This window comes from Ostrinia furnacalis, unplaced genomic scaffold (assembly GCF_004193835.3).
Source record: "Ostrinia furnacalis isolate ACB-3 unplaced genomic scaffold, ASM419383v2 OfSCF6613, whole genome shotgun sequence".
In the NCBI taxonomy this organism is placed as follows: domain Eukaryota; kingdom Metazoa; phylum Arthropoda; class Insecta; order Lepidoptera; family Crambidae; genus Ostrinia; species Ostrinia furnacalis.
Window position 1 is genome coordinate 22,230 of NW_021136852.1, and position 22,972 is coordinate 45,201.

The window sequence follows — 22,972 nt, forward strand, 5'->3', positions numbered from 1 at the left end:
GGCACTTTGAATACGCAAACGAAACGAACTCGAAAGTTTTTCGTAATAGAGGTACAGATATAAAAGTTTCCAGTTAGGAGTCATTAATCTATCTGACCATTGTATTTGTGTCAAAGGTAGTCCACTTACTTATTTTGGTTTTTATCGATTTGTATTTTTAGTTTTGAAGTTAATTCATAAGTTTGGCAAAGAAACTTCAATATTTGTGACAAGTTTTTTAACTTCGTGAAAAGGAATGTTTTCAATTTTTGCTACGCACCACACACCATTTCTTTCAAATTAATGCTGGAACAAGAATTACGGTTGTATCTAACTTTCTTCGTCAAGTTCCATGGCCGCCTGTCAAAACTTGTACTACCTTTAACTGTTATTTAAAATATTCACTGTTTTTTTATTGAAAACAATGAATGAAATCAATATTTGGCTCAGGTTTTTTGGTATTGATTGAAATGTATTTTTGAAAAGTAATTTTTTTGTATGTCACTACATACAAGGAATCTCACTAGATTCCTTCATTAATTTTCAGTAATTAGGTCAATTAGTGTAATTAATGAAAGTACAGTGAAAGGCACTACATAAAACTAATATTTTTTGCACCATTTCACCTAACGTAAGATGTCACACTACTTATTTAAAACCTTGATTTACGCCCGTCTTCACAAACGCACAGCGTTGAATAGAGCTCTGTGATTGGTTCGTATGTCACCTTGGACGTTGACGGTGCACTGTGAGACCTCATAATAATGTTTGTGAATACGGGTACTAGTGTGCTTACAATATGGCACATTAGTTTGAGGAATATGATTATGTATTTTCTTAATGTTACTCTATTTCTAAGAGCATAAGGGAGAGTCCGCTAATTTGGACCAGTTTTTTTCAATCCCATTTTACACATAGTTTTCTTTTGTTTTTGCTAATGTCCATGGTATATAATAAAAGATACATTATTCAACTTACTATTTCATAAGTATTAATTAACATGATTGTTGTATATTTAGAACAAATCAACAAAGTACGAGTTCAGAGCTTCGGTCCAATTTAGCCAACCGGTTCGATAATTTGTACCACAGGGTTACTAAATTGGATTTCAATAAATTTCAAGCCTATAAAAAAACTATGGCAAAATATACGATACATTCTTAACAAATTAGGAAACGAAGAGGAACAGTAGTTAATAACATAGACAATCGATATTGTTTTACACGTTATCACGATTTTGAGTACAAGTTTTGTAATTCCAATTATCGTAACGCACACTTGTACCTAATCTACTTTGCCAGTCTTTTGCTTTCATTTATTGTTAGTCAAACATAACTACCCTATTATAACTTCAAAATTTGATTTCCAAAAAAAAAAAATTCAAAATCCTTTGGTAAAGTTCCATACAACTTGTGGTACAATTTAGCCGACTAGGTGATAGTGCTTTTAAAAAATCGGTAAAAAATAAAGTTTATAAATACCGAAAAATGTTTCAAATAATTGTAATCCACACTAATTTACGCTTCTAAATAATATATTAGAAACACCCTGTCATTAAATTTAACAAAATTACAATCTAAACATGTATTGTCAAAAGTTACTTGAAAATAATGAAAAAATACTTTTCAAAATAAAACACACGTGTTTGTTGTCACGACAAAAACCACATGGCCGATATTAATTGATTTTAGTTGTGTATCGCTGAGTGTTGCAATTACAGACATTCAATAAATACTTTACGAAATATGAGGGTGGTACAATTTACCCGGCGGTACAATATACCGAACTCTCCCCTACATAACAACTACCTTCATGTAACAATAGGTATAATCCACTAAATCTAACAAGGATCACAGTCGTGCTGCGGATCACACCTCAATCGAATTAGAGAGCGGAGACGATGGGCCCAGCCTTTTGCATATGCAACGACGAGTTCTCTGTCCCAGAACAGTTGACAGCACATACACTAACACTTCTGTAGCAAAATAGAACTTGTTACAATGCCCTAAGAATAACAGTGCTTTGTTTGATAAGCTGATGTCTGTACGTATGTAATACACATATCAACAGCATGACAAGTTAGGGGATCCTGGCTGGATAGCCATTTACTTGAGTGCTTACATTCTACAAGGTGATTGTTGAATTAAAAATCTGTAAGAATACTAACTTATATATGAAAGCTTCTTTAGTTCATTTCGTGCCCAAAAACAAAAACTTTTTGTATGAAGCCGACATTTTAATCTAAAATATCACTTAACCACTGTTTAATTGACCGATCAGTTGTAAACTACAATGTAAAATGAACTGATTTTTTATCGACCTTTCGTTGCTGGTTCCCTTAAAAAGTTTTTGCATTTGAGCAGATTCTAGCACCATAATCATCCCTATCCGATCGCACAGGATTTTTTACATATTTAATGTGTCAACGTGAAATTGCATGTAAACTCCGTCAGTTTATAATAGAGATGAAACGGATATCCGGTAACTATCCGGTAGGCCGGATATCCGGCCTAAATTTACTATCCGGCCGGATACCGGATAGTAGCTCACTATCCGGCCGGATACCGGATATTAAAAAACTACGACAATTTCCTATTAATAAAATGAAATATACACTGGTCATCACAAAAATCGACCCTCCCGCGACAAGCACTTTCAAACGTATGCATTCCCACTTCCCACAAATGTTGGCACCATTTGAAAGCCTAGTCCTAAAGTTCATTTCCTTAAAGGAAAGGTTTTTACCCCAAAAATGTGTTTTTAGAAGGATCCAGAGTCACTTCTTCAAAAAATAGGTAGTTACGCTTGAGCCAACTTTTATGGTTTTAATACTGTTAAGTTGGGATTAATCGCTATCCATCTGTTAAAGAGGACACGTGAGATCATTATTTGGTTATATAACCATAAAAATTGGTCTAATTGATCCCAGAGGTGAGCCCAAAGTTAGGTCTTTTTTCAAGTCTCATTTATTGTATATGTTAATCGTTTATTAAGAAATTAAATGTGTTTTCTTTATGTTATGTTTATGGATATTTATTGGGCTTTCAAATAACACCAATATTGTTAGGGCACCATGATTATGTCAGTAGAAACGAGGTTTCCTGTAAAACGTAGGTGGGCCGATTTTTGTGATGACCAGTATATTAATCTTTGAGGTAAACATCAATAAAATGGCTTATAATAATGACGGCTTTTATTTGAAGTTCAAAAAGTTACAAAAAGCCATATTAAGGCCTTTAAAAAACGAATTTCTTTTTCTGAGCTATTCACTCTAATGACGAATACATAAATAGTAAATATCTGTTATAATAAATAGTAAGTCGAAATATTGCCAAATAAAATAGGCGATCTTTTGTTCGCTAATGGTCTGATATCATGATGCAGTTCAGTCAGATTACGCAGCAAGTACCTAAACTAATTTAATTTTCGCTATTCAATCACACACTCACGATGGCAACCGAAATCGCCCGAATTGATCTGCCCCCTAGACAAGTGGTAAAATCTGACATTCTATTCGGACTGATTTGATTTTCGAAAAGTGTGACTAGTCTAGTCTACTAATAGACCCACTGATCGCGTTCGAAGCACCTGTGCGGCGCTAAACTCGTCACACAACGTCACGACATGCAACGAGACAATGTGCCAACTATCCGGCGGCCGGATATCCGGCTATCCGGCCTAGCAGGTGGCTGGATATCCGGTATCCGGTATCCGGCCAAACAACTATCCGTTTCATCTCTAGTTTATAATATAACGCGTGAGATTGTAAACTAACAGTGGGTTATGTTAGGTTAGATTGTAATCTAACTACGTCAGATTATGATCTGACGGAATTCACAGTTTTACGGTGACAGTATGGAAGATTTAGTTGTGTCAGTTTGTGTCTCCACTTATTTATCTAGAGTGCTTTGATCTACCGTTATATACCCACGTTATGTTGCATGTGAGTGCTAGAGTGCCCAGTTCCCATTCCCTTTGTAGGTGGTTGGTAGAAATGTTTTAGACCAACTCGGAATTGGACGCACCGATTGAAGATTAAATGGGTTTCGGAAAAAACGAAGTCTGCGTCCGAGAGGAATCCGTTCGGATTCCATTTTAGTTAGGTAAGTAATTGGAATAAAAAAGTCGACAAACTACAAAGGTGTTAAATGATTGTAGGATTACAATTTCATCAAATGAGAACATTTTGAGTCAATATTTAATTTAGTAATATTGGAATACTTTTGTGATTGACATGGAAATGGAATTGGTACTTTTGGTAGTTGAATCCCTATAATGGTACAGGTTTTATAATGAATGCGACACGTTTAGTTAGCATCCTAAATCCCTATGTTTCATAAATAAGTCACCGTCAGCAAGTAGGTTCTGCGTCATTGCCTCTACAACATATCACTGGCTGATCTACCTTTGGATTAGGTACATTCGAATACCTTGCTGTTATCAGCATACCATACCAACTCATTAAGCTCGCATATCAGCTGCACAGGCATTCGTGAACAAACCGAGGGCAGTACATTTGCCAAACTGCATTACATTGTTTGGTTACCTAGTGAGTATTTTTTGTGGTTATTCTATAATTGCACGTTCAATTTTAATAGCACGATAACACCTTTTATAGTAAAATCATCATCATCATCATCATTTTAACCACAGTAGGACGTCCAGCGACAGGCGACTTAGGGACTACACATCAAACAGAGAATGGGCAGCAGCGCTCTCTGAAAAACATCAATCTTTTAAACTGCGATCTCCAACCCGCCTGCCTAGCGTGGAGATTATGGCAAAACCCTCCACTATAGTGGAGGAGGCTCATAGTCCAGCAGTGGACTGTAAAGGGCTGTTGATGATGAGGACGTCCAGTGCTGAATTTTGGAGTAAAATTCTAAAAACAAAAAAAAATGGAAAGTAGATGCGAATGCAATGTTACTTACTTGTAACTTACCCAGTACCTTTATCAAAGTTATTTTTTCGAAGAAAATAGCGGATTAGTCTGTTGTGGTTCTATGTGTGTCTATCGAATAAGTATGAAGACCAGTATAACGAAATAAACGCTGTGGCATTTTTAAGGTCTTTAAAACGCTAAATATTCGCGAGGTATCGCCTTAAAGGCTTCCACAGAGCAAACGCGGGTCAGAAGCAGTGCGGGTCAGTTGCAGCGCGGCAGTAGTCACACTGAAGGCAGCGGCAGTTCAGTTCAGCGCAGTTCTGCCGAAGCCCTAGTGTCATTTTGCAAAAAAAAGTCTGTTGTGCTGTCGAATACAAGGAACAAAATAATTACTTAAGTATAGGTAATATTGCAGATCGAAAACTCAGACAAGCATAGCGCGGTCATCAAGACCGCCTTTGCTATTTAAAAAATATTTTCACGATACTGAATTCCACTTAAAACTCCGTAGGTTGACTAAGTTCCAAGTTTTTTCCGAAGTTATTTTTGTTATCGCTGGTAATGACCAAGTGCCAATCATTAATAAATCGACCACAGTAATGGCCCATTTTACATTTATTTTCGACGCTCGAGGAAGCAAAATTGCCCCGGCCTAAATTACCCCGACTGAGAAATATAAGGGTAGTTTATCAAAGTATTGTTCGTGATTCAAAGAATTCAATAAAAGTAAAAAAAGCATGAGCCCTGGTTCCTACAGGATGGATTGATAGGTTCCTATAGGTACCTAAACCAAAAGCGAATATAAAAATGCTAAATTGTATTAGCAATACTGAAGGTATTGACCTCATAAAAGCAGCTGGAAGGCGCTGGATGCAGTCCGCTACCAACCGGTCATTATGGGAATCATTGGAGGAGGCCTATGTTCAGCAGTGGACGTCCTGTTGCTGTAATGATGATGACGATGATAAGCAGTACTGAAGGAAAGGCATACATTTACCCAACCTTCCTGTCAGATGCCATCAAATAAAATTCAAGTTTTTCCTCTTTCAGCGTTAAATAGTGCTTGCGTTCATTTCAGTTTTCTTCTATCCTTGCTTGACTTGCAATTTCTATTTTTAAACACAGTAAAAATAATCAAAGTTATTTCCACCAACAAACTTGGAACATGACAAAAGCAACAAAATCCCGTCGGTTGGGTCCGATTTATTCCAAAAGTGGATTAGGTGGGTTCCGAACGGTATAATAACAATTCGGAGCATGTACAGGATTCGTTGTATTGGGCTGTATTTTAAAATTGATCCATCCGTAATGATACTGCAAGGGCCCATAATGATATAAAGGACTTTATTGTTTGGGTAAATTATAATTGGCATCCTACACAACGATTTCAAATAAGTACCTAAACAATTTTGGAGGTTATTTTAAGGTTAAGGAGGTCATTTTAAGGAGACAAGGTTAACTTATAGAGAATGCTACATAGCGTTGAGTTCGCCTTTTGTATCGAAATGTTTGTGTGCAGTAAAGATTTTAAATAAATAAATATTTTTAGTGAAAGTGGATCGCGTACTACGAAACCAGTGGCGGTAGTGTATTTTAAACCCGTTGGGGGAAAGATGTCACTGACAACACAATTAGATATTTGAACGAATCGGTTTTTTACGGGATACTGCAAATGGGATGTTCGTGTGAACGTTTAGTACCTATTAAAAACGTATATTACTAAACGTGATCCTGCAAAAAACAGTACCGGCAATAACGGGATGTCTTCGTGGGAAAGAGTGTGTTCCTAATGTGTAATATTTAAGCAATAAAGGACCAACTACATTGCTTGTGGGTAAATTATGCTCTTGTGTCAAACAACTAACATTTGTACCCAACAGGATTCGAATCTGCAACCGCAAAAAACCCGTTGTAGAGACGCGGCAGATATTTTATGGAAGATACTTAGTAGGTTAGGTAAATTTTACCAACCTGTTTTAAACCAGTTAACATTTAAATGAATGGCAAAATAAATTCCGCTATTTATCTTTCTTAACTTAATTGTTTACGTAGACTAACCCCGGTGCACAGTACGACTAACTGCAAATAAAATCCGTTGAAATTTCCATTTTGCTTGTAATAGAGTAATTTGCTGGGTGCAGGTAGCGGCAGAAGTATGACAGTACTTTTAATTCTTATGACTTCAGATATAAGGGTTGGTTTTAATAGGTTTTCAGTGGTGTGACCGTACAGTCGCATCGCATGCTCGCTTGCCGCGCCCCTGGCGGCGTGTACCGTAAATCACGGAGTATAATTCTGCGATGAACGAAGTAAAACGGTTCAGTTCTGGGGTCGGTACACCCGTTTTGGAGCTTTCCAGTGCTTGGAGTTGGTTCTGGTGGATGATTTTAGTGCTTCAACCTGATAATCAGCTGAAAAATGCAGGCATCTGCGTTCATGTAACTAATTTAGGGGTAAAGCGAATCAAGATTGTTGCGTTATCGATTTGACTAGATTATAATTTACCCTGAGAATTTACCTAACGCGACCAATCATGCCATGTTTCAGAATAACAACCAGCATCAAAATACTATGTGGATTTATGATAGTCGAATACCTATAAGTTGGAACTTATATCATTTTACGTTCATGGTGTGTATCTACAAGGTGGACCTTGTACACACCATGAACGTAAAATGATGACGAAGGGATCTTAAACGTAACGAACGACATATTAAAAAACTAAACTCACGACTCGATAAACACTAACAAAGTTGGATGTGAGTGATTCATTCTTCATATTCGCTTTACATTCCTAGCAGTTAGTAGTTCCTTACCTTTCTAAATCATAGAATAACATAATTAATAAGACCGCAATTTTCCGTTTTTCTTCAATTTAAAAACCAACACCACATACGAGAAATACCAACATGTAACCATTACCTCTACACAAACACCAGAGCTTGCATAGACATCATTACCTCGTTTAAACGCTTATTCAAGCGTTATTTTACTTTGAAAAATGCACAATTTACCAGAGCATTTCAGCACGGCATAAGTGAGATTGAGTTCGGTGTTTTATATGAAAAATGGCGCATTTTTATTGCATGAAATTCGTTTCAGTTTCAACGAAGTATAAAATGTGCGCTCATTAAAGTAGTGCTCATGCTTATTACTAGGAATAATGAGGGTATAAATCTACAGGAACATGAGTTTAAAAGTTGTAATAAAATTAGCCTGCACCGATAGAAATTGGAAATGTGAAGGTAATTATTATGCTAAGGTCTTGCTTTTGTCGTGCACCACCTACATACTTTTGCTCAATAAGAGCGCGATTATTATCATCATCATACTTTTTGTGTTCAAGATAGCATCTAGGAAAACGAAATTTTTTGGAGGTGAAACCCACACATAAAGTCTATGTAGTCTTACCATTAATAAGTTAAGTCTTACTATTAAGGCATTAAGTCCGCCTTATGTACACCGTTCTATGTCCTTAAAAGTTTAAAATAAATAAATAAGTTTATAGGATAATCTTATTTTTCCGAGGCACACCATCTAATGACCATGGTACACCAGTGCGCCGAGGTACACGCTTTGTGGAACACTGTCCTAGACCATTCTGGGGTGGGCACGGCAAGAAACCTAGCTCAAAACAATATATTGTAACTTTCCAATTTGGTCTCGCAATGTTTCCATTTGTTTCCTAGTACCTATGTTAAGGCTTTAGTCTAAACTTCAATCCGTAAGTTAAAACTATTAATATTGCGAAAACGTTTGATTGATGTAGGTTTTTAAGGTTCCGTGTAACTTTTGCAGAAACAGATTTTCACTGGCTGACTTAGACTGAAACTGATGTTTTGGTGCCGAAAAGAAAATGTAATTTTGGGTGTTAATTTGGAGTTGATTTTTTCATAAATCAAGTAAGCTATTATTGTTGGTTTTTGTAGGTTAAGTATGTACTTAACCTACAACCTTACCTTACCTTACCTTACCTTACCTTACGTAGTTATGTACCTAATTTGAAACAAATACAAGGGAAAATAAATGATAAACTTGACCAAGATACTTGCAGGTTTCACCTACATTAGTTCAGAGTAGTATCTACAAATCATATTAGGACATGTAGGGAACCCTTTGTACGTGAATGTAACTCGCCCTTGGCAGCTTTTTAGTTTGAGCCCGGCTCTACCATTGTTCCAAACGTTTTGTTGCAAACGAACCGCTTGTTCCGTGCTGGTACAATTTATAACAAACAAAATTTAAATACAAAGTTACAAACTATTCACTTCAAACTATGTTGGAGTTACTGAAATGCGTTCGCTACAGTAAGCTTTTAATTTTAATAGTTGCGAATTATTTGGGTAAAAGTTGTGTGTATTTAGGGTCCTGTAGTTAATAAGGAACCATTATACCCCTGGCTTCGTCGATAATTCTCGTGGTTTCATTATTAATTATTAATTGACTGATCGCGAAACCCCGGATCGGAGACACATCAGGAAAGTGCTAATAACATCTGGAATCCAATTTCGTAACTTATTTTAAAGATAATAAAAAAAAATAAACTTTTTTAAAAACAAGCTTTTATTCTGAACTAGCGGCCGCCCGCGACTTCGTACGCGTGGAACCCGTTTTACCCCCTTCATCTACTTACGCGGTTTAGATTTTTTCATCAATTTTTTCTCGCTAATTCCCGTTCCCGTAGGAATTTTGCAATATCCTGTTATAACTAAGCTTTAAGTTTACTAAGGTACCTGCTTGCCAAATTTCAAGCGTCTAACTTAAGCGGTTTAGATTTTTCATACAAAAGGATTTTCCCGCTAATGCCCGTTCCCGTGGGAATTCCTAAGTATCCTATAACCTGCCCAGGAGTATAAAGAATAATTGTACCAAGTTTCGTTAAAATCCGTCGAGTAGTTTTTGTTTCTATAAGGAACATACAGACAGACAGACAGACAGACAGACAGATAGACAAAAATTTTACTGATTGCATTTTTGGCATCAGTATCGATCACTAATGACCCCCTGATAGTTATTTTGAAAATATATTTCATGTACAGAATTGACCTCTCTACAGATTTATTATAAGTATAGATTTCGAAAGCTTGTATCGCGCATGGAATTTATTCCTCTTTTTCTCTGTTTGCGCTACAAGCTTTCGAAATTCAGAATAAAAGCTTGTTTTTAAAAAAGTTTATTTTTATTATAATTTTATTTTACACTTTTTAGTTATATCTTAATCTCAGGACCCTGGACATTATCTAACACTTAAGTGCTCGAAAAGACAAATCCAACGAACCCAAACTCGATGAGTTTCTGCCGTTTTGTTTAGGAGTTCCTATGGCCACCTCCCGACTCCATCATCAGACCAGCTCAATGGTACCATAATATTGCATTGTCATCGTACTTACATAAGTATACCAAATTCCAGCTCAATCGGTTGAGGAGAACTGGTCTTAAATTCAGTTGCAAGATTTGTCCCACACATACTAACAAGTGAAGTCAATATAAAGCTTGTAATAAAAATAAAAAACCTACTTTAATTAGGAAAAATTAATGTCCGAACGCAGGCCGCTTACCAATCAGTTAACATAAAATCATTGGGGGAGGACTAGTTCAGCAGTGGGCGTGCTATGGCTGAAATGATGATGATGAATGTCCAAACTACGAGAACATAGTGAAAGTACTGTAAAGTAGTTTGAATAATAAAAACATTTGAGTTTGAATACCCAACACCATCTTGAACTCGTTGGCTTTATATCAAACCCAATGTAACTGTCTTTTTTAGTTGTTAAATAATATTTACGACTAAGTACGGAACTCTACATTACTTGTAGTCAGTTTACCTGCCCTACTTTTCTTGACGTCTCATTTAAAATTAATTTACTGCCAATCTCGCTGGTCAGATAATCTTGAGTCACTTCACTAGTTTATCTTTCAACAAAAGTGTTGCCAACATTTAGGGACAATAAAACTGTCGGTACTTGTAAAAGGCACAATAAACCGACGACAATAACGCACTAGGGAGAAGACAGTAGTTTGATATATCGACACTCGGCGAGCTTTTGTTTATAGGCATTTTAGGGTTCCGTACCCAAAGGGGACGCCCGTTTTCACCATGAATCCCTAATTTTTAAGTGATCCCTATAAAAACAAAATTCCTATTATGTGTTACTTTAGGGGTCACTTAAAAATCAGGGATTGATGGTGAAAACGGGCATCAATCACTTACTCTGGGTTGTATCATTTTATTTTAAGAAATGACACAGTCTGTCAAACATCATGAAAAAAACACCGGTTATGGTTATAGTTACGGTTAAAGAAGGGTGGTGCAACTCAGCCTTAGACTTCGCTATTATCGCTATCTCATGAACCGTGGTAGCTGGACAGTTGAAATTTTCACAGATGATTTAGGTATTTCTGTTGCTACCTACTATGTCAAAAAATATTAAAAGGAGAATTAAAATAATTATTTTACGCTCGATTAATAATGGTGACATGTAGACGCTTGAAATATTCACATGATATTTATTGAATTAGTCTTCTAAAATAAATAATGAAATTAAAATAAAATTAATATTTAAGTGGACTCGCATTCAACAACAAAAAAAAAACGGAACGGAACCCTTCATGCGCGAGCCCGGCTCGCACTTGCCAGTTTTTAGGGCTATTCTCACGGCCGGCGCTTCCGCACCGTGAAATATTGTCAACGATACGACGCGTAATACCGCCTTAGATCCACTGGCAGCCTAATATGGTCAGATCGGAATCGTGACCTGTTTAAACAAGGTCTCGGATTTGTTTGGCGTCAATACCAAGTTTTTTAACCGTTTGCTTTTGTTAAAAAGCCTTATGATTATAAATTATAAGATGTACCTATAGTTCTTTCGCGTTAAGAATGCAGTAAGTCATTATTGTCCGTCGTTGATATACAGGGTGGAAACCTTAAGTGATCTCACTCGATTTTGTCTAAACTATACAAGATATTGAAAAACTGGTTACTGAATTACTGATCCTGTAAGTGCTTCATGAGCTCTTTCAAACGGTACTAATAAAAGGTTACAGAATAAACTGGATCTATCTGAAAATTCAATGTTTCCAGCTTCCATACTAAATGTATCCAGACACACAATATTAGAAGTGATTTTTTTTATTGAATAATAAACTCTTAAAATAAACTCGTAAATTGTATTCTTATTTAAAATTATTCATGGAAAACATTGATTTGATTGATTGGATTGATTCTAAAGTGAATTTTGTTCTGGGCCACCCTGTAGTTACCTATCTCTACAATGACAATAAGGGCAACTGGTGCTAAACCGTCCTGGAAAGGGGTGTGGCACTATAACCAAGCTACCAAGGCCTGATAGCACTATGGTGTCAACGGTGTGAACGACCCCATTCCAAGGGTACTTGGTGATTCACACCGGAGTGTGATAACAAACGCCCAGGCCCAGGCCCCTGCAAAGCACGAAATCCCCATTCTTACGTAGATACATAACTAATTAGGTGACAGATTGATAAGATTTAAAAAATAAGTTTGCATTAGATCAGCAAAATTTAGAATCAAAAAGCACTTTAAATGCCAATTAAAGCTCTAGGGAGAATGTATATTACTTACTCGAAACACGATTTAAACAAAAGTCAAATCTTTTGAATTAAATGCCATTTTTACAAGATTTCACCTATCCTTGAGTTTGAAACAAGGTATAAACATTATTTAAGAGTAGGGAAACCTGTTGTACCTAGGCCGGGTTTAACAATTCGATTTTTTGAAAATAAACGGAGAGATTAAGATTTGTAAGTTATGGATAAATGGATAGACCCAATTCAACTATAAAATGAATGCATAGAATCCCATTAATTATTCATACAACTAGAAATAAATACTGCGTTGATATAAGAAGGCGGACTAAGGTACAACACCCCTGATGTACCTACCTTGCACAGTATCCCGTTATACCTTGGACCACAGCTTGGCCATACGATTATAAGGTTCAAGTCAATATAACTAAGATTGCTGACACATGCAATCAACAATTACTGTGAATCTAATTGGATCCTATTCTGAATAGTTCACACTTATTTCAATTCTGCATAATCCAAACGGCTCCATTCTGGTCAATAGGGACAATTTCCCCACCTGCAAACCTAGACTCACCAGTTTGGTACTTGTTTCCAGTGCGCAGCAGCGCGTGATCCTTGGCCATTCCCTCACCTGCAAATTTAGACCTTATTCTCACCAGTTTGATACTTACTTATTTCCAGTACCCAGTTATGGCCATCGTGGTCAAATTAAGGATCATTTCCTCACATGCAAATCTAGACCTTATTATCACCAGTTTGATACTTTTTTTCAATGCGCAGCTGCGCGTGATCTTTCCAATCAAATCAGGAACTATAAATGAGCTTCACCTGAAAATCTAGATCTTATCCTCACCAGTTTGGTACTTGTTTCCAGTGCGCAGCTGGGCGCGCGGCGTGGCAAGAGGCGGCGGCGCTCTCGGTGGGCGCGGGCGGCGGGGGCGCGGGCGGCGCGGCGCGGCGCTGCTCCGTGCTCGGCGACCACCCGGGCGCGCGCCGCGACCCCAGGAAATGGCACAGGAACAACCGGGTATGGGACACACTAGACTTAGTGTTTAGAGCGGCTGAGCTGGCCAGGAGCATAGGAAAAACCAGGTATGATACTCTTTGGATCTTCTTTGATGCAGGACGGTTAAGGAGTTCCTTTCCCTAGACTGGCCGACTGAAGCAGGGCGTGAGAATTTGGGACTACTTCTTGGGTATTCTTAGATTGGTGCAGGGCGCGAGGAATTGTGTTTAGAGCGGATGAGCTGGCCAGGAGCATTGGAATATTGAAGGTAGGCAGCAACAAAAGACCACAGAAATAAGTGACAATCTACGATTGACTTATCATCACCAAGGGCATCAAGACACAAGGCCAGTGATCATCATATCACTGTCAGGTGATTTAGTCTCCACTGCGAGTACAACTGTCTTCACGCTAGTCAAACCGTTAAACCAGTGCGTTAAAAGAATACAGTACCCAATCAGTAGTCAGCTGTGCTCGTGGCAAGAGGCGGCGGCGCTCTCAGTGGGCGCGGGCGGCGGGGGCGCGGGCGGCGCGGCGCGGCGCTGCTCCGTGCTCGGCGACCACCCGGGCGCGCGCCGCGACCCCAGGAAGTGGCACAGGAACAACCGGGTATGGGACTCCTTAGACTTTGTGTTTAAGGCCAGGAGCATTAGGAAATTGAAGGTAGACAGCAGTAAGAGACCATAGATTCAAGTGAAAATCCAGGGGTAACTCATCAATGCAGCAGTGACACTTAGGTAACTTAGTCTCCATTGCTAGAGCACGACCTTCACAAATTAACAGAGGCAAAAGGAAGATGGGGCCTAAACTCTCCATACTGGCCAGACGCGTTAGACTAGTGCGTTAAAAGAATACAGTACACAATCAGTAGTCAGCTGTGCTCGTGGCAAGAGGCGGCGGCGCTCTCGGTGGGCGCGGGCGGCGGGGGCGCGGGCGGCGCGGCGCGGCGCTGCTCCGTGCTCGGCGACCACCCGGGCGCGCGCCGAGACCCCAGGAAGTGGCACAGGAACAACCGAGTATGGGACACCCTAGACTTATGCCCGTTTTCACCATCAATCTCTAATTTTTAAGTGACCCCTATGAAAACAAAATTCCTGTTATATGTGTTACCATAGGGCTCACTTAAAAATTAGAGATTGATGGTGAAAACGGGCGTTAGTCTTTAGAGCAGCTGAGCAGACCAGGAGTATTGGGATCGTAGCGATAAGTAGCGGTTAATGATCACAGAAACAGGTGACAATCTACGGCTAGCTCATTTTAGCAGCACAAGGACATCAAGACACAAAGCCAGTCATTATCATACAATATCCCTTTACCTGAGGCAAATGGAGGATTTAGCGTACACTCCTTAGGCTGGCCAAACCGTTAGACCAGTGCGTTAAAAGAACACAGTTTACATAAAAGTAGTCAGCTGTGCTCGTGGCTAGAGGCAGCGGATCTCTCCTTAGACTGATACAGGACGCGAGAAATAGTGTTTAGAGAGCGGTTGAGCAGGCAGTAAAAATTACCTACAAAAAACTCAGCACAAGCAACAACGGCACAAGATGACAAGACCCAAGGTCTCATTAGTACATCTAGGTAGGTGTACGTAATTTAATACTTCAAACAACCAATCACTTTCTAACAACTACATAATTCCTTATCAAAGTTTGTATCTCGCTCGACAACATAATAACTAAATAATTTGGGTGGTCGCGTGTGTGGCCTGCATAATATGCACTGCATAGACCCTTTGTATGCCCGGCGAATGTCAAATTAATGTAACTTAATGGTGGATTAAATTATGACCTATTTAGAACCACACCCACGTGATATTTTCTAATAACAAGTAGGTTACCAGAAACATTGTTACAAATTCGCTGACCTTTAATGCAAAGTTGATAGTAAAAAGTACAAAAAGCAACCTTTTGCTGTCACCATCAATTAGAGTGGCAACTTTGACCTTTCTGATAATTATTATGATGGTTTTTCTGTTACGGTAGAAGTAGTAGGTAGAAGAAAAGTGGGCTCGTCAAACAATTAAAACAGCCAGCACGCGTGGCTATTCTCATAATATCCTTTTGCATATTGTTTGACATTCCTGATCCCTAGTTTTTTCAATGGTATATTAGATCTATCAAAATTCCACTGACCCCATTTCCAGTTTTTCTCTTCGACCTTTCCAGCCTAACCTAACGTTTGTCGTCGCCTTATTTTGCTGAAGTAATCCTTACTCCTCCTGCCTCAAAATGATATCGATACTTAGAAGACCCTAATCGGAATATCTGAGCGAGCGTGCACTTTAGTATAATGCAGATGCCTCAGAATGTTTCAACTCTCACACTTGTCTCTCTTAATTCTGAAATAAATTACTGATTATCAGGAAAAGCACCTTTCACATGATATGAAAATTGATAGGAAGATTTGACGCACCGATAGTGAACTAACAAAGTTTTAACAAGGTTATGTTGTTGCTTAAGATCTATAAATTGATTCTCTTATCGCTGTTGATTCTCCAACTTGATACATTTAATCTGGTGTGATCTCTTACACCGTATCTAGGTACATAAATAGGTCTTAGTTAGGTATATCTTGGTAAGAACCAAGAATTTGAAGTACCCTAACTAAGTGCGATTTTTGTCTCAAATCTCGTCGTCCATACTTCTATCAGCGAAAACTTAAGTAATTGGGAAACTAGCTTAGTAGACAGAAGTGGCAAAAGGGGCTGGCAGATTGGCTAGTGAATTCCTTCAGTAAGAAATCATTGTTTCACGCAGAGAAAATCCAATTTTTGTGGATGCCGATCATCATCACCATGACCAGATATAAGTGGCAGGAATTCTTGTAATGCAGATTACCTACATACCATATCTTTGATATCTTTGTAGCATAAGACGATGAAGAGGTAGCAAAGTCTTTTAAAATCAACTAAAGCCTGGTCCGTGAGCACGTAGAATTTTGTCCTATGACCCCAAGCTACCCATCCTTATCGCTCGCGCGTAATCATGTTGCTGTCGCACTCGCACACTTACTGCGTGCGCCCGTCGCACAGTCGCGACAGCAATATAATTACTTGCTCACGGCTTATTTACGTTCCAGGTGCGAGATGCATCATACGGATCGTCATCAGAATCCGACGGCGAAGCGGAGGGCGTCATCGGGGACACGTGGGGCGTGGCGCGGCTCCTATACGCAGGCCTGGGCACGCTGGCCGTGGGGCTGGTGGTCTACTTCGTGGGCACCGGCGACAAGGTCAGTAGTGTAAGAGAATTTATTCTTTCTAGTTGGTAGCAAACATGTTAGTTGGTTAGATGCCCTCTGCACCTGGCGTGTTCTCTCTCTTTGGTAGTACAGAGATGTAGTAGTTAGAGAGGGGATAACTGCGGCGCTTTAGACCTGGGCACACCTGTTGGGCGTCTACTTCGTATGGACCGGAGACGAGTAGTGCATTTAATTCTCTCTAGTTGGTAGACAGCTGTAGTGAGTTAGAGAGGGGACTCGTGCTGCCGTAGTAACTATGGTAGAGAGAGGGGATACGTGGGGCGTGGCGCGGCTCCTATACGCCGGCCTGGGCAGATTGGCCGTGGGGCTGGTGGTCTACTTCGTAGGCACCGGCGACAAGGTCAGTAGTGTAAGAGCATTGTTATTTTCTCTGGCTAGTTAGTACAAAGTACGGCGGTAGTTGGTTAAATGTCCTCTACACCTGGAGAGGAGAGGCGACACTGCGAGGAGGCGCTCTAGACCTAGGGATAGTAGCTGTGTATTTCGTAGGCATCGGCGACAAGGTGAGTCCTACTGTAAGAGCATTGTTATTCTCTCATGGGTAGCACAGATGTAGTAAGTTAAAGAATCCTGTATAGAATAAAGTTAAACACCTGGATCGTGGGCTCGTGCCATTCTGGACCTAGGGAGGGATATTAGCAATGTATCGTCTACTAGTTAGTTGGTAGTACAGCTGTAGCGAGCTACAGTTAGCGGGCTTTGCGCTTGATTTAGACTGTTCTTCTCACTCGACTTCTTCGAATCTTTGGGAAGACGTAAGTCTCCCGAAAGGAACGCCACCAACGCACGATCTCCAGCTTTTTCACACACTGATTTGTTGTTGTAAATCTTCAGTTAACATACCTATAATAACATTGTACACATATTATGTGTACCTATAATGGTCTGGTCATTGACAAAGGATACTTCCTGTTTCAGGGTTTCAAGACGCCGGCGCTGCGGCTGGTGGGCCCGTCGCTCATCGTGGCCGGGCTCGCCTGCTGTCTGCTGCGCATCGCATTCTGCATATTTGCGAAGCCCTGCTGCCGACGGCGGACCAATTACAAGGAGAGCAGAAGGTAATAACTGTCTTAGTAATCCTACTCATATTATATCCAAAAACCATTCTGTCTGCTGTTAGTTTTATCAGAACAATTGCCACTTTCAGCGAGAAACTCTATCTAGCTGGATAACGTCCTACACGTATGTTACTTGCCAAAAAGAATTTTCACTCTGTTTTTAATTCATCATTTTCATCAGCTACTAAAGTCCCTGCGCCTGGAAAACATAACTTATGTACCTATGCTGACACGAATTCTCAATTTAAAAACACTGCACTACCTACATCCACTTACTTATCAACCAATACACGTTGACTTTCGTATTTCTTCTCGCACTCTGTCTGGCTAACGTTGTCAACAGAACACTAATGCCAATCTAATCCATCTATTCCCAGACTGTCTGGATGCGTGGAAGGCGAGGAGATGCCATTGGCGGGAGGCGGCAGCGGCCCCCGCGCGGGCCCGGCCCAGTGCTCGCCCGCGCGGAGGCTCGACGCGTCCTCCTGCGACGTGTCCAGCCTGTCCTCCGGCGAGGAGGACGAGCGGCTGCGACGGTACCGCACCGCCACCGCGCCCGCCCACCTGCCCCTGGCTCAGACGGCGTCGATGCCACAAGTGAGTGAGGAGTGTAGACGCGACAGTGTGTGAGCATCTGAGATCCAGCTGCATTTACATCGTACCAGAAGAGAAAGTGAGCAAAAAAACAAGAGACAATCTAGGGGGTAAGTCATCATAATAGCGCGACTGCTGTGCTAACATGAAGAACATCAAGAAATAGGTCCAAATTACTGGTAATAATGAAGACAATGAGATGCCACTGGTTGGAAGATCGACGCGTCCTTTTGCGTCACAGGTAGCAGCAGCCGTAGCAGCAGTAATTGAGCAAAGAAACAAGAGACAATCTAGGGGTAAGTCATCATTACAGCACTACTGCTGTGCTACCACAAAGAGCACCAAGAAATAGGTAATAATGAAGGCAAGGAGATGCCGCCCGCGCGGAGGCTCGACGCGTCCTCCTGCGACGTGTCCAGCCTGTCCTCCGGCGAGGAGGACGAGCGGCTGCGACGGTACCGCACCGCCACCGCGCCCGCCCACCTGCCGCTGGCTCAGACGGCGTCGATGCCACAAGTGAGTAGACGCGATAAACGGTGATCCAGGTGCATTGGCATCGTAACAGAAGAGAAAGTGAGCAAAAAAACAAGAGACAATCTAGGGGGTAAGTCATCATAATAGCGCGACTGCTGTGCTACCATGAAGAACATCAAGAAATAGGTCCAAATTACTGGTAATAATGAAAGCGAGGAGATGTCGCTGGTTGGAGGATCGACGCGTCCTTTTGCGTCACAGGTAGCAGCAGCCGTAGCAGCAGTAATTGAGCAAAGAAACAAGAGACAATCTAGGGGTAAGTCATCATTACAGCACTACTGCTGTGCTACCACAAAGAGCACCAAGAAATAGGTAATAATGAAGGCAAGGAGATGCCGCCCGCGCGGACTCGACGCGTCCTCCTGCGACGTGTCCAGCCTGTCCTCCGGCGAGGAGGACGAGCGGCTGCGACGGTACCGCACCGCCACCGCGCCCGCCCACCTGCCCCTGGCTCAGGCGGCGTCGATGCCACAAGTGAGTAGACGCGATAAACGGTGATCCAGGTGCATTGGCCGATGCCAATGCATCTGCCTGTTACGATTAACAGAAGAGAAAGTAAGCAAAAAAACAAGTGACAATCTAGACGTAAGTCATTATTACAGCGCGACTGCTGTGCTACCGCGAAGAGCATCAAGAAATAGGTCCAAATTACTGGTAATAATCTGCGACTGCGTAGTCCAGTAGGGAAAGTGAGCAAAAAAAAAGAGACAAGAACAACAGGGAAAGGACTTCACTGTCGTATGTCAAGAAACCGATTCCTCTAATATGTTACTAAATACTAAACTAGCACTTATTCTTTCAGGGTATTCTCCAGCAAAGTGCACAACAAAGCACGACGCCGAACGCGGCACAAACCGCGGCGCCGCTTGCGCCAACGACGCAGCCGAGTGCGATCCGGCAGAGCGCGTCTCAAAGCGCGGTGCGGCAAAGCGCCATGGCGAGCGTCACCCCGCCCAGTGCCGTGCGGCAAAGCGCGAGCCAGCCCAGCGCTCTCCAGCCGGGGCCCGGCGCCCCAGGCCCCCCGGGGCCCCGCAGGCCCCCGCCCCGAAACGTCTCCTTCGCCGGGGGCCCCGACGGCGAACTCGTCCTCAGCCCCGCCCAGCTGCGCTCCTAAAGCAATAAACTCCTCGCATGGACGGTCTAACTCTACCGGCAAGCGCCGAAACACCGATGTGCAACGGACTCTGACCGTGTCGGGTGATTTTTCTATTCGATAAGCTACGAGTCGATTATTTTGCACGTTTGGATAATTCTCGCAAGCTCCTAACCATATTCGTGTCTATTTTAAGACTATTTTGCTAGTTCTATTCCTAGCTGAATACGAGGCTCTAAGTGCATGCCTATAGCAAAATGCTAATACTATGATGGAATTGAAGTAATGATATTGTCAAATAACGATGAACAATTTGATAAAGATGGCTGTGAAAAGTTAACAAGTTACACCAAAGTAGGGATAACCAATTTTTTATATTTTCATACTAATTAGCGAAGATATCCACGATTATGTAGTTTAACCGAAAAATTTGCACTACCTTGCCTTTTCCTTTCTAGTGTTTATTATTTGGCAATATTTGTGAATTCAAGCACGTAATCATAGTAGTGGTATTTTGTTATATGGCATTTTCAGTTTTGTTTGGTTTTCACGAAGACGCTTGGACAAGCAATGACGCGAATGCGCTGGTAGACCAATAAATTGTAAGTACCTTTACCATGATTTACTAGACTAACGATTGTCCAAGAGGTTTGTCAGTATCTACAAGTAGGTAGAGGTATGCCTAGTTAACATATTTTAAAGATGATTATGATACGAACTATTGAAACTTGTCGAACCCTAAGCAGATCGAATCGTAAAAATAATACCATCAAGGTATTGAATTAGGTATATGTCTTTATAGCAACAAAAACGGTAAATCCCTTCTTTTTTTTTGCTATAAAGATACATTTGAATCCTCTTCTGGCATCTTAGAAGATAAACAAAAATATTAAACATTCGTTCTACTTTTTATCACAATTATTAATTTGCACATTATTCTTCATTAGCTGTCTGCTGCATAAAATAGGCATGGCAGTGCTCTGGGCCAAGTTTCCAGTAATTTGCTGACCTTTTTATTGATTGTTTTAAAAGCGTGTTAAAAATTAAAAAAGACTAAGACAGTTCTATTACTACTATGTCAGGAAAATAAAAAAACCTGCTTATGACAATTTTAATGTTCGTAACATAACCAACTACTCGACTATGACTATGGGCTTAACAGCTGCATCCTTGACCGTAGTGGTAAACTAAGCGTTCATTCTAACTCCGTAGCGATTTACTACTGAATGTGCTAGTTCCATCCATTTCAAGCCAACTAGTATATGTTTGCGTCTCGAGGTGTGGTCTTATGGTAGTAAATATATGAAAGTTTTTTTTATATACGTTGCAGTTTGTATTCTAAGTTATCAGATGAATTATTTTTTCACTCTGGGTTGGTTTATTAAAAAAATGCATTTTTGTGGTCTAAATTAAGATTTTCCTTATAGGGGAGAGTTCGGTATATTGTACCGCCGGGTAAATTGTACCACCCTCATATTTCGTAAAGTATTTATTGAATGTCTGTAATTGCAACACTCAGCGATACACAACTAAAATCAATTAATATCGGCCATGTGGTTTTTGCCGTGACAACAAACACGTGTGTTTTATTTTGAAAAGTATTTTTTCATTGTTTTCAACTAACTTTTGACAATACATGTTTAGATTGTAATTTTGTTAAATTTAATCACAGGGTGTTTCTAATATATTATTTAGAAGCGTAAATTAGTGTGGATTACAATTATTTGAAACATTTTTCGGTATTTATAAGCTATATTTTTTACCGATTTTTTAAAAGCACTATCACCTAGTCGGCTAAATTGTACCACATCAAGTTGTATGGAACTTTACCAAAGGATTTTGAAATTTTTTTTAGTAAATCATATTTTGAAGTTATAATAGCGTAGTTATGTTTGACTAACAATAAATGAAAGCAAAAGACTGGCAAAGTAGATTAGGTACAAGTGTGCGTTACGATAATTGGAATTACAAAACTTTTACTCAAAATCGTGATAACGAGTAAAACAATATCGATTGTCTATGTTATTAACTACTGTTCCTCTTCGTTTCCTAATTTGTTAAGAATGTATCGTATAATATTTTGCCATAGTTTTTTTAAAGGCTTGAAATTTATTGAAATCCAATTTAGTAACCCTGTGGTACAAATTATCGAACCGGTTGGCTAAATTGGACCGAAGCTCTGAACTCGTACTTTGTTGATTTGTGCTAAATATACAACAATCATGTTAATTAATACTTATGAAATAGTAAGTTGAATAATGTATCTTTTATTATATACCATGGACATTAGCAAAAACAAAAGAAAACTATGTGTAAAATGGGATTGAAAAAAACTGGTCCAAATTAGCGGACTCTCCCTTAAGAAATATAGGATTAAGAGCGAAATAAAGATAGGATACGATACAACAAGGCAGTTGTACTTATAAAAGGAATAAAATATAAAATCTAAGAGCGATAGGAATTGTATGACATTAAGCAAAGCATAGATTGACTAGTAATAATACTTAAGACCACATCTCGAAGCAGTTTGAAAATAAATAGGAAAATTAATATAAACATAATTGTGTTAAAACTGCCTACTACTAGACGCGAATTTATATTTAAATATAAAAGTCATAAAAATAGATTTATAACTGACAATAATGATTGTTAACTGATGTATAAAGTGTTATGGCGTATGTGCGTTGATTTTATTTTAATTATGTCAAACAATTGAGTAGTTCAAGCGCCGAGTATTTCATCAACTACAGATATGTAATTAATTATGAAAGTACATTCTAATTATATTGAATTTTATGGAATATTCGTCTATTCAAACCGCCAAATCTTTCTTAATAAGAAATTTACCGTTATTTACATTTATCTGATATTAATATGTGCATTTAATTTTAAAGTTGTTTTGTAGATTCAAATTATGAAATTTAATTTTGTTATCATATGCACGAATAGTGATATATTGTTATTTATAATAATTAAATTTATTATTGTTGTTAATA

At 39.6% G+C, this 22,972-nt stretch overlaps 1 protein-coding gene across 1 annotated transcript; it reads left to right on the forward strand.

Annotated features, from left to right (window-relative positions):
- Positions 1-13,304: 13,304 nt before the first annotated feature.
- LOC114362555 (uncharacterized) lies at positions 13,305-20,047 on the forward strand (the record flags this gene model as incomplete). Its single annotated transcript, XM_028318002.1, has 5 exons — positions 13,305-13,457; positions 16,515-16,667; positions 17,616-17,755; positions 18,133-18,352; positions 19,686-20,047. Coding segments are annotated over 5 exons (978 nt in total), but the record flags the coding sequence as incomplete, so codon positions are not given.
- Positions 20,048-22,972: the final 2,925 nt, after the last annotated feature.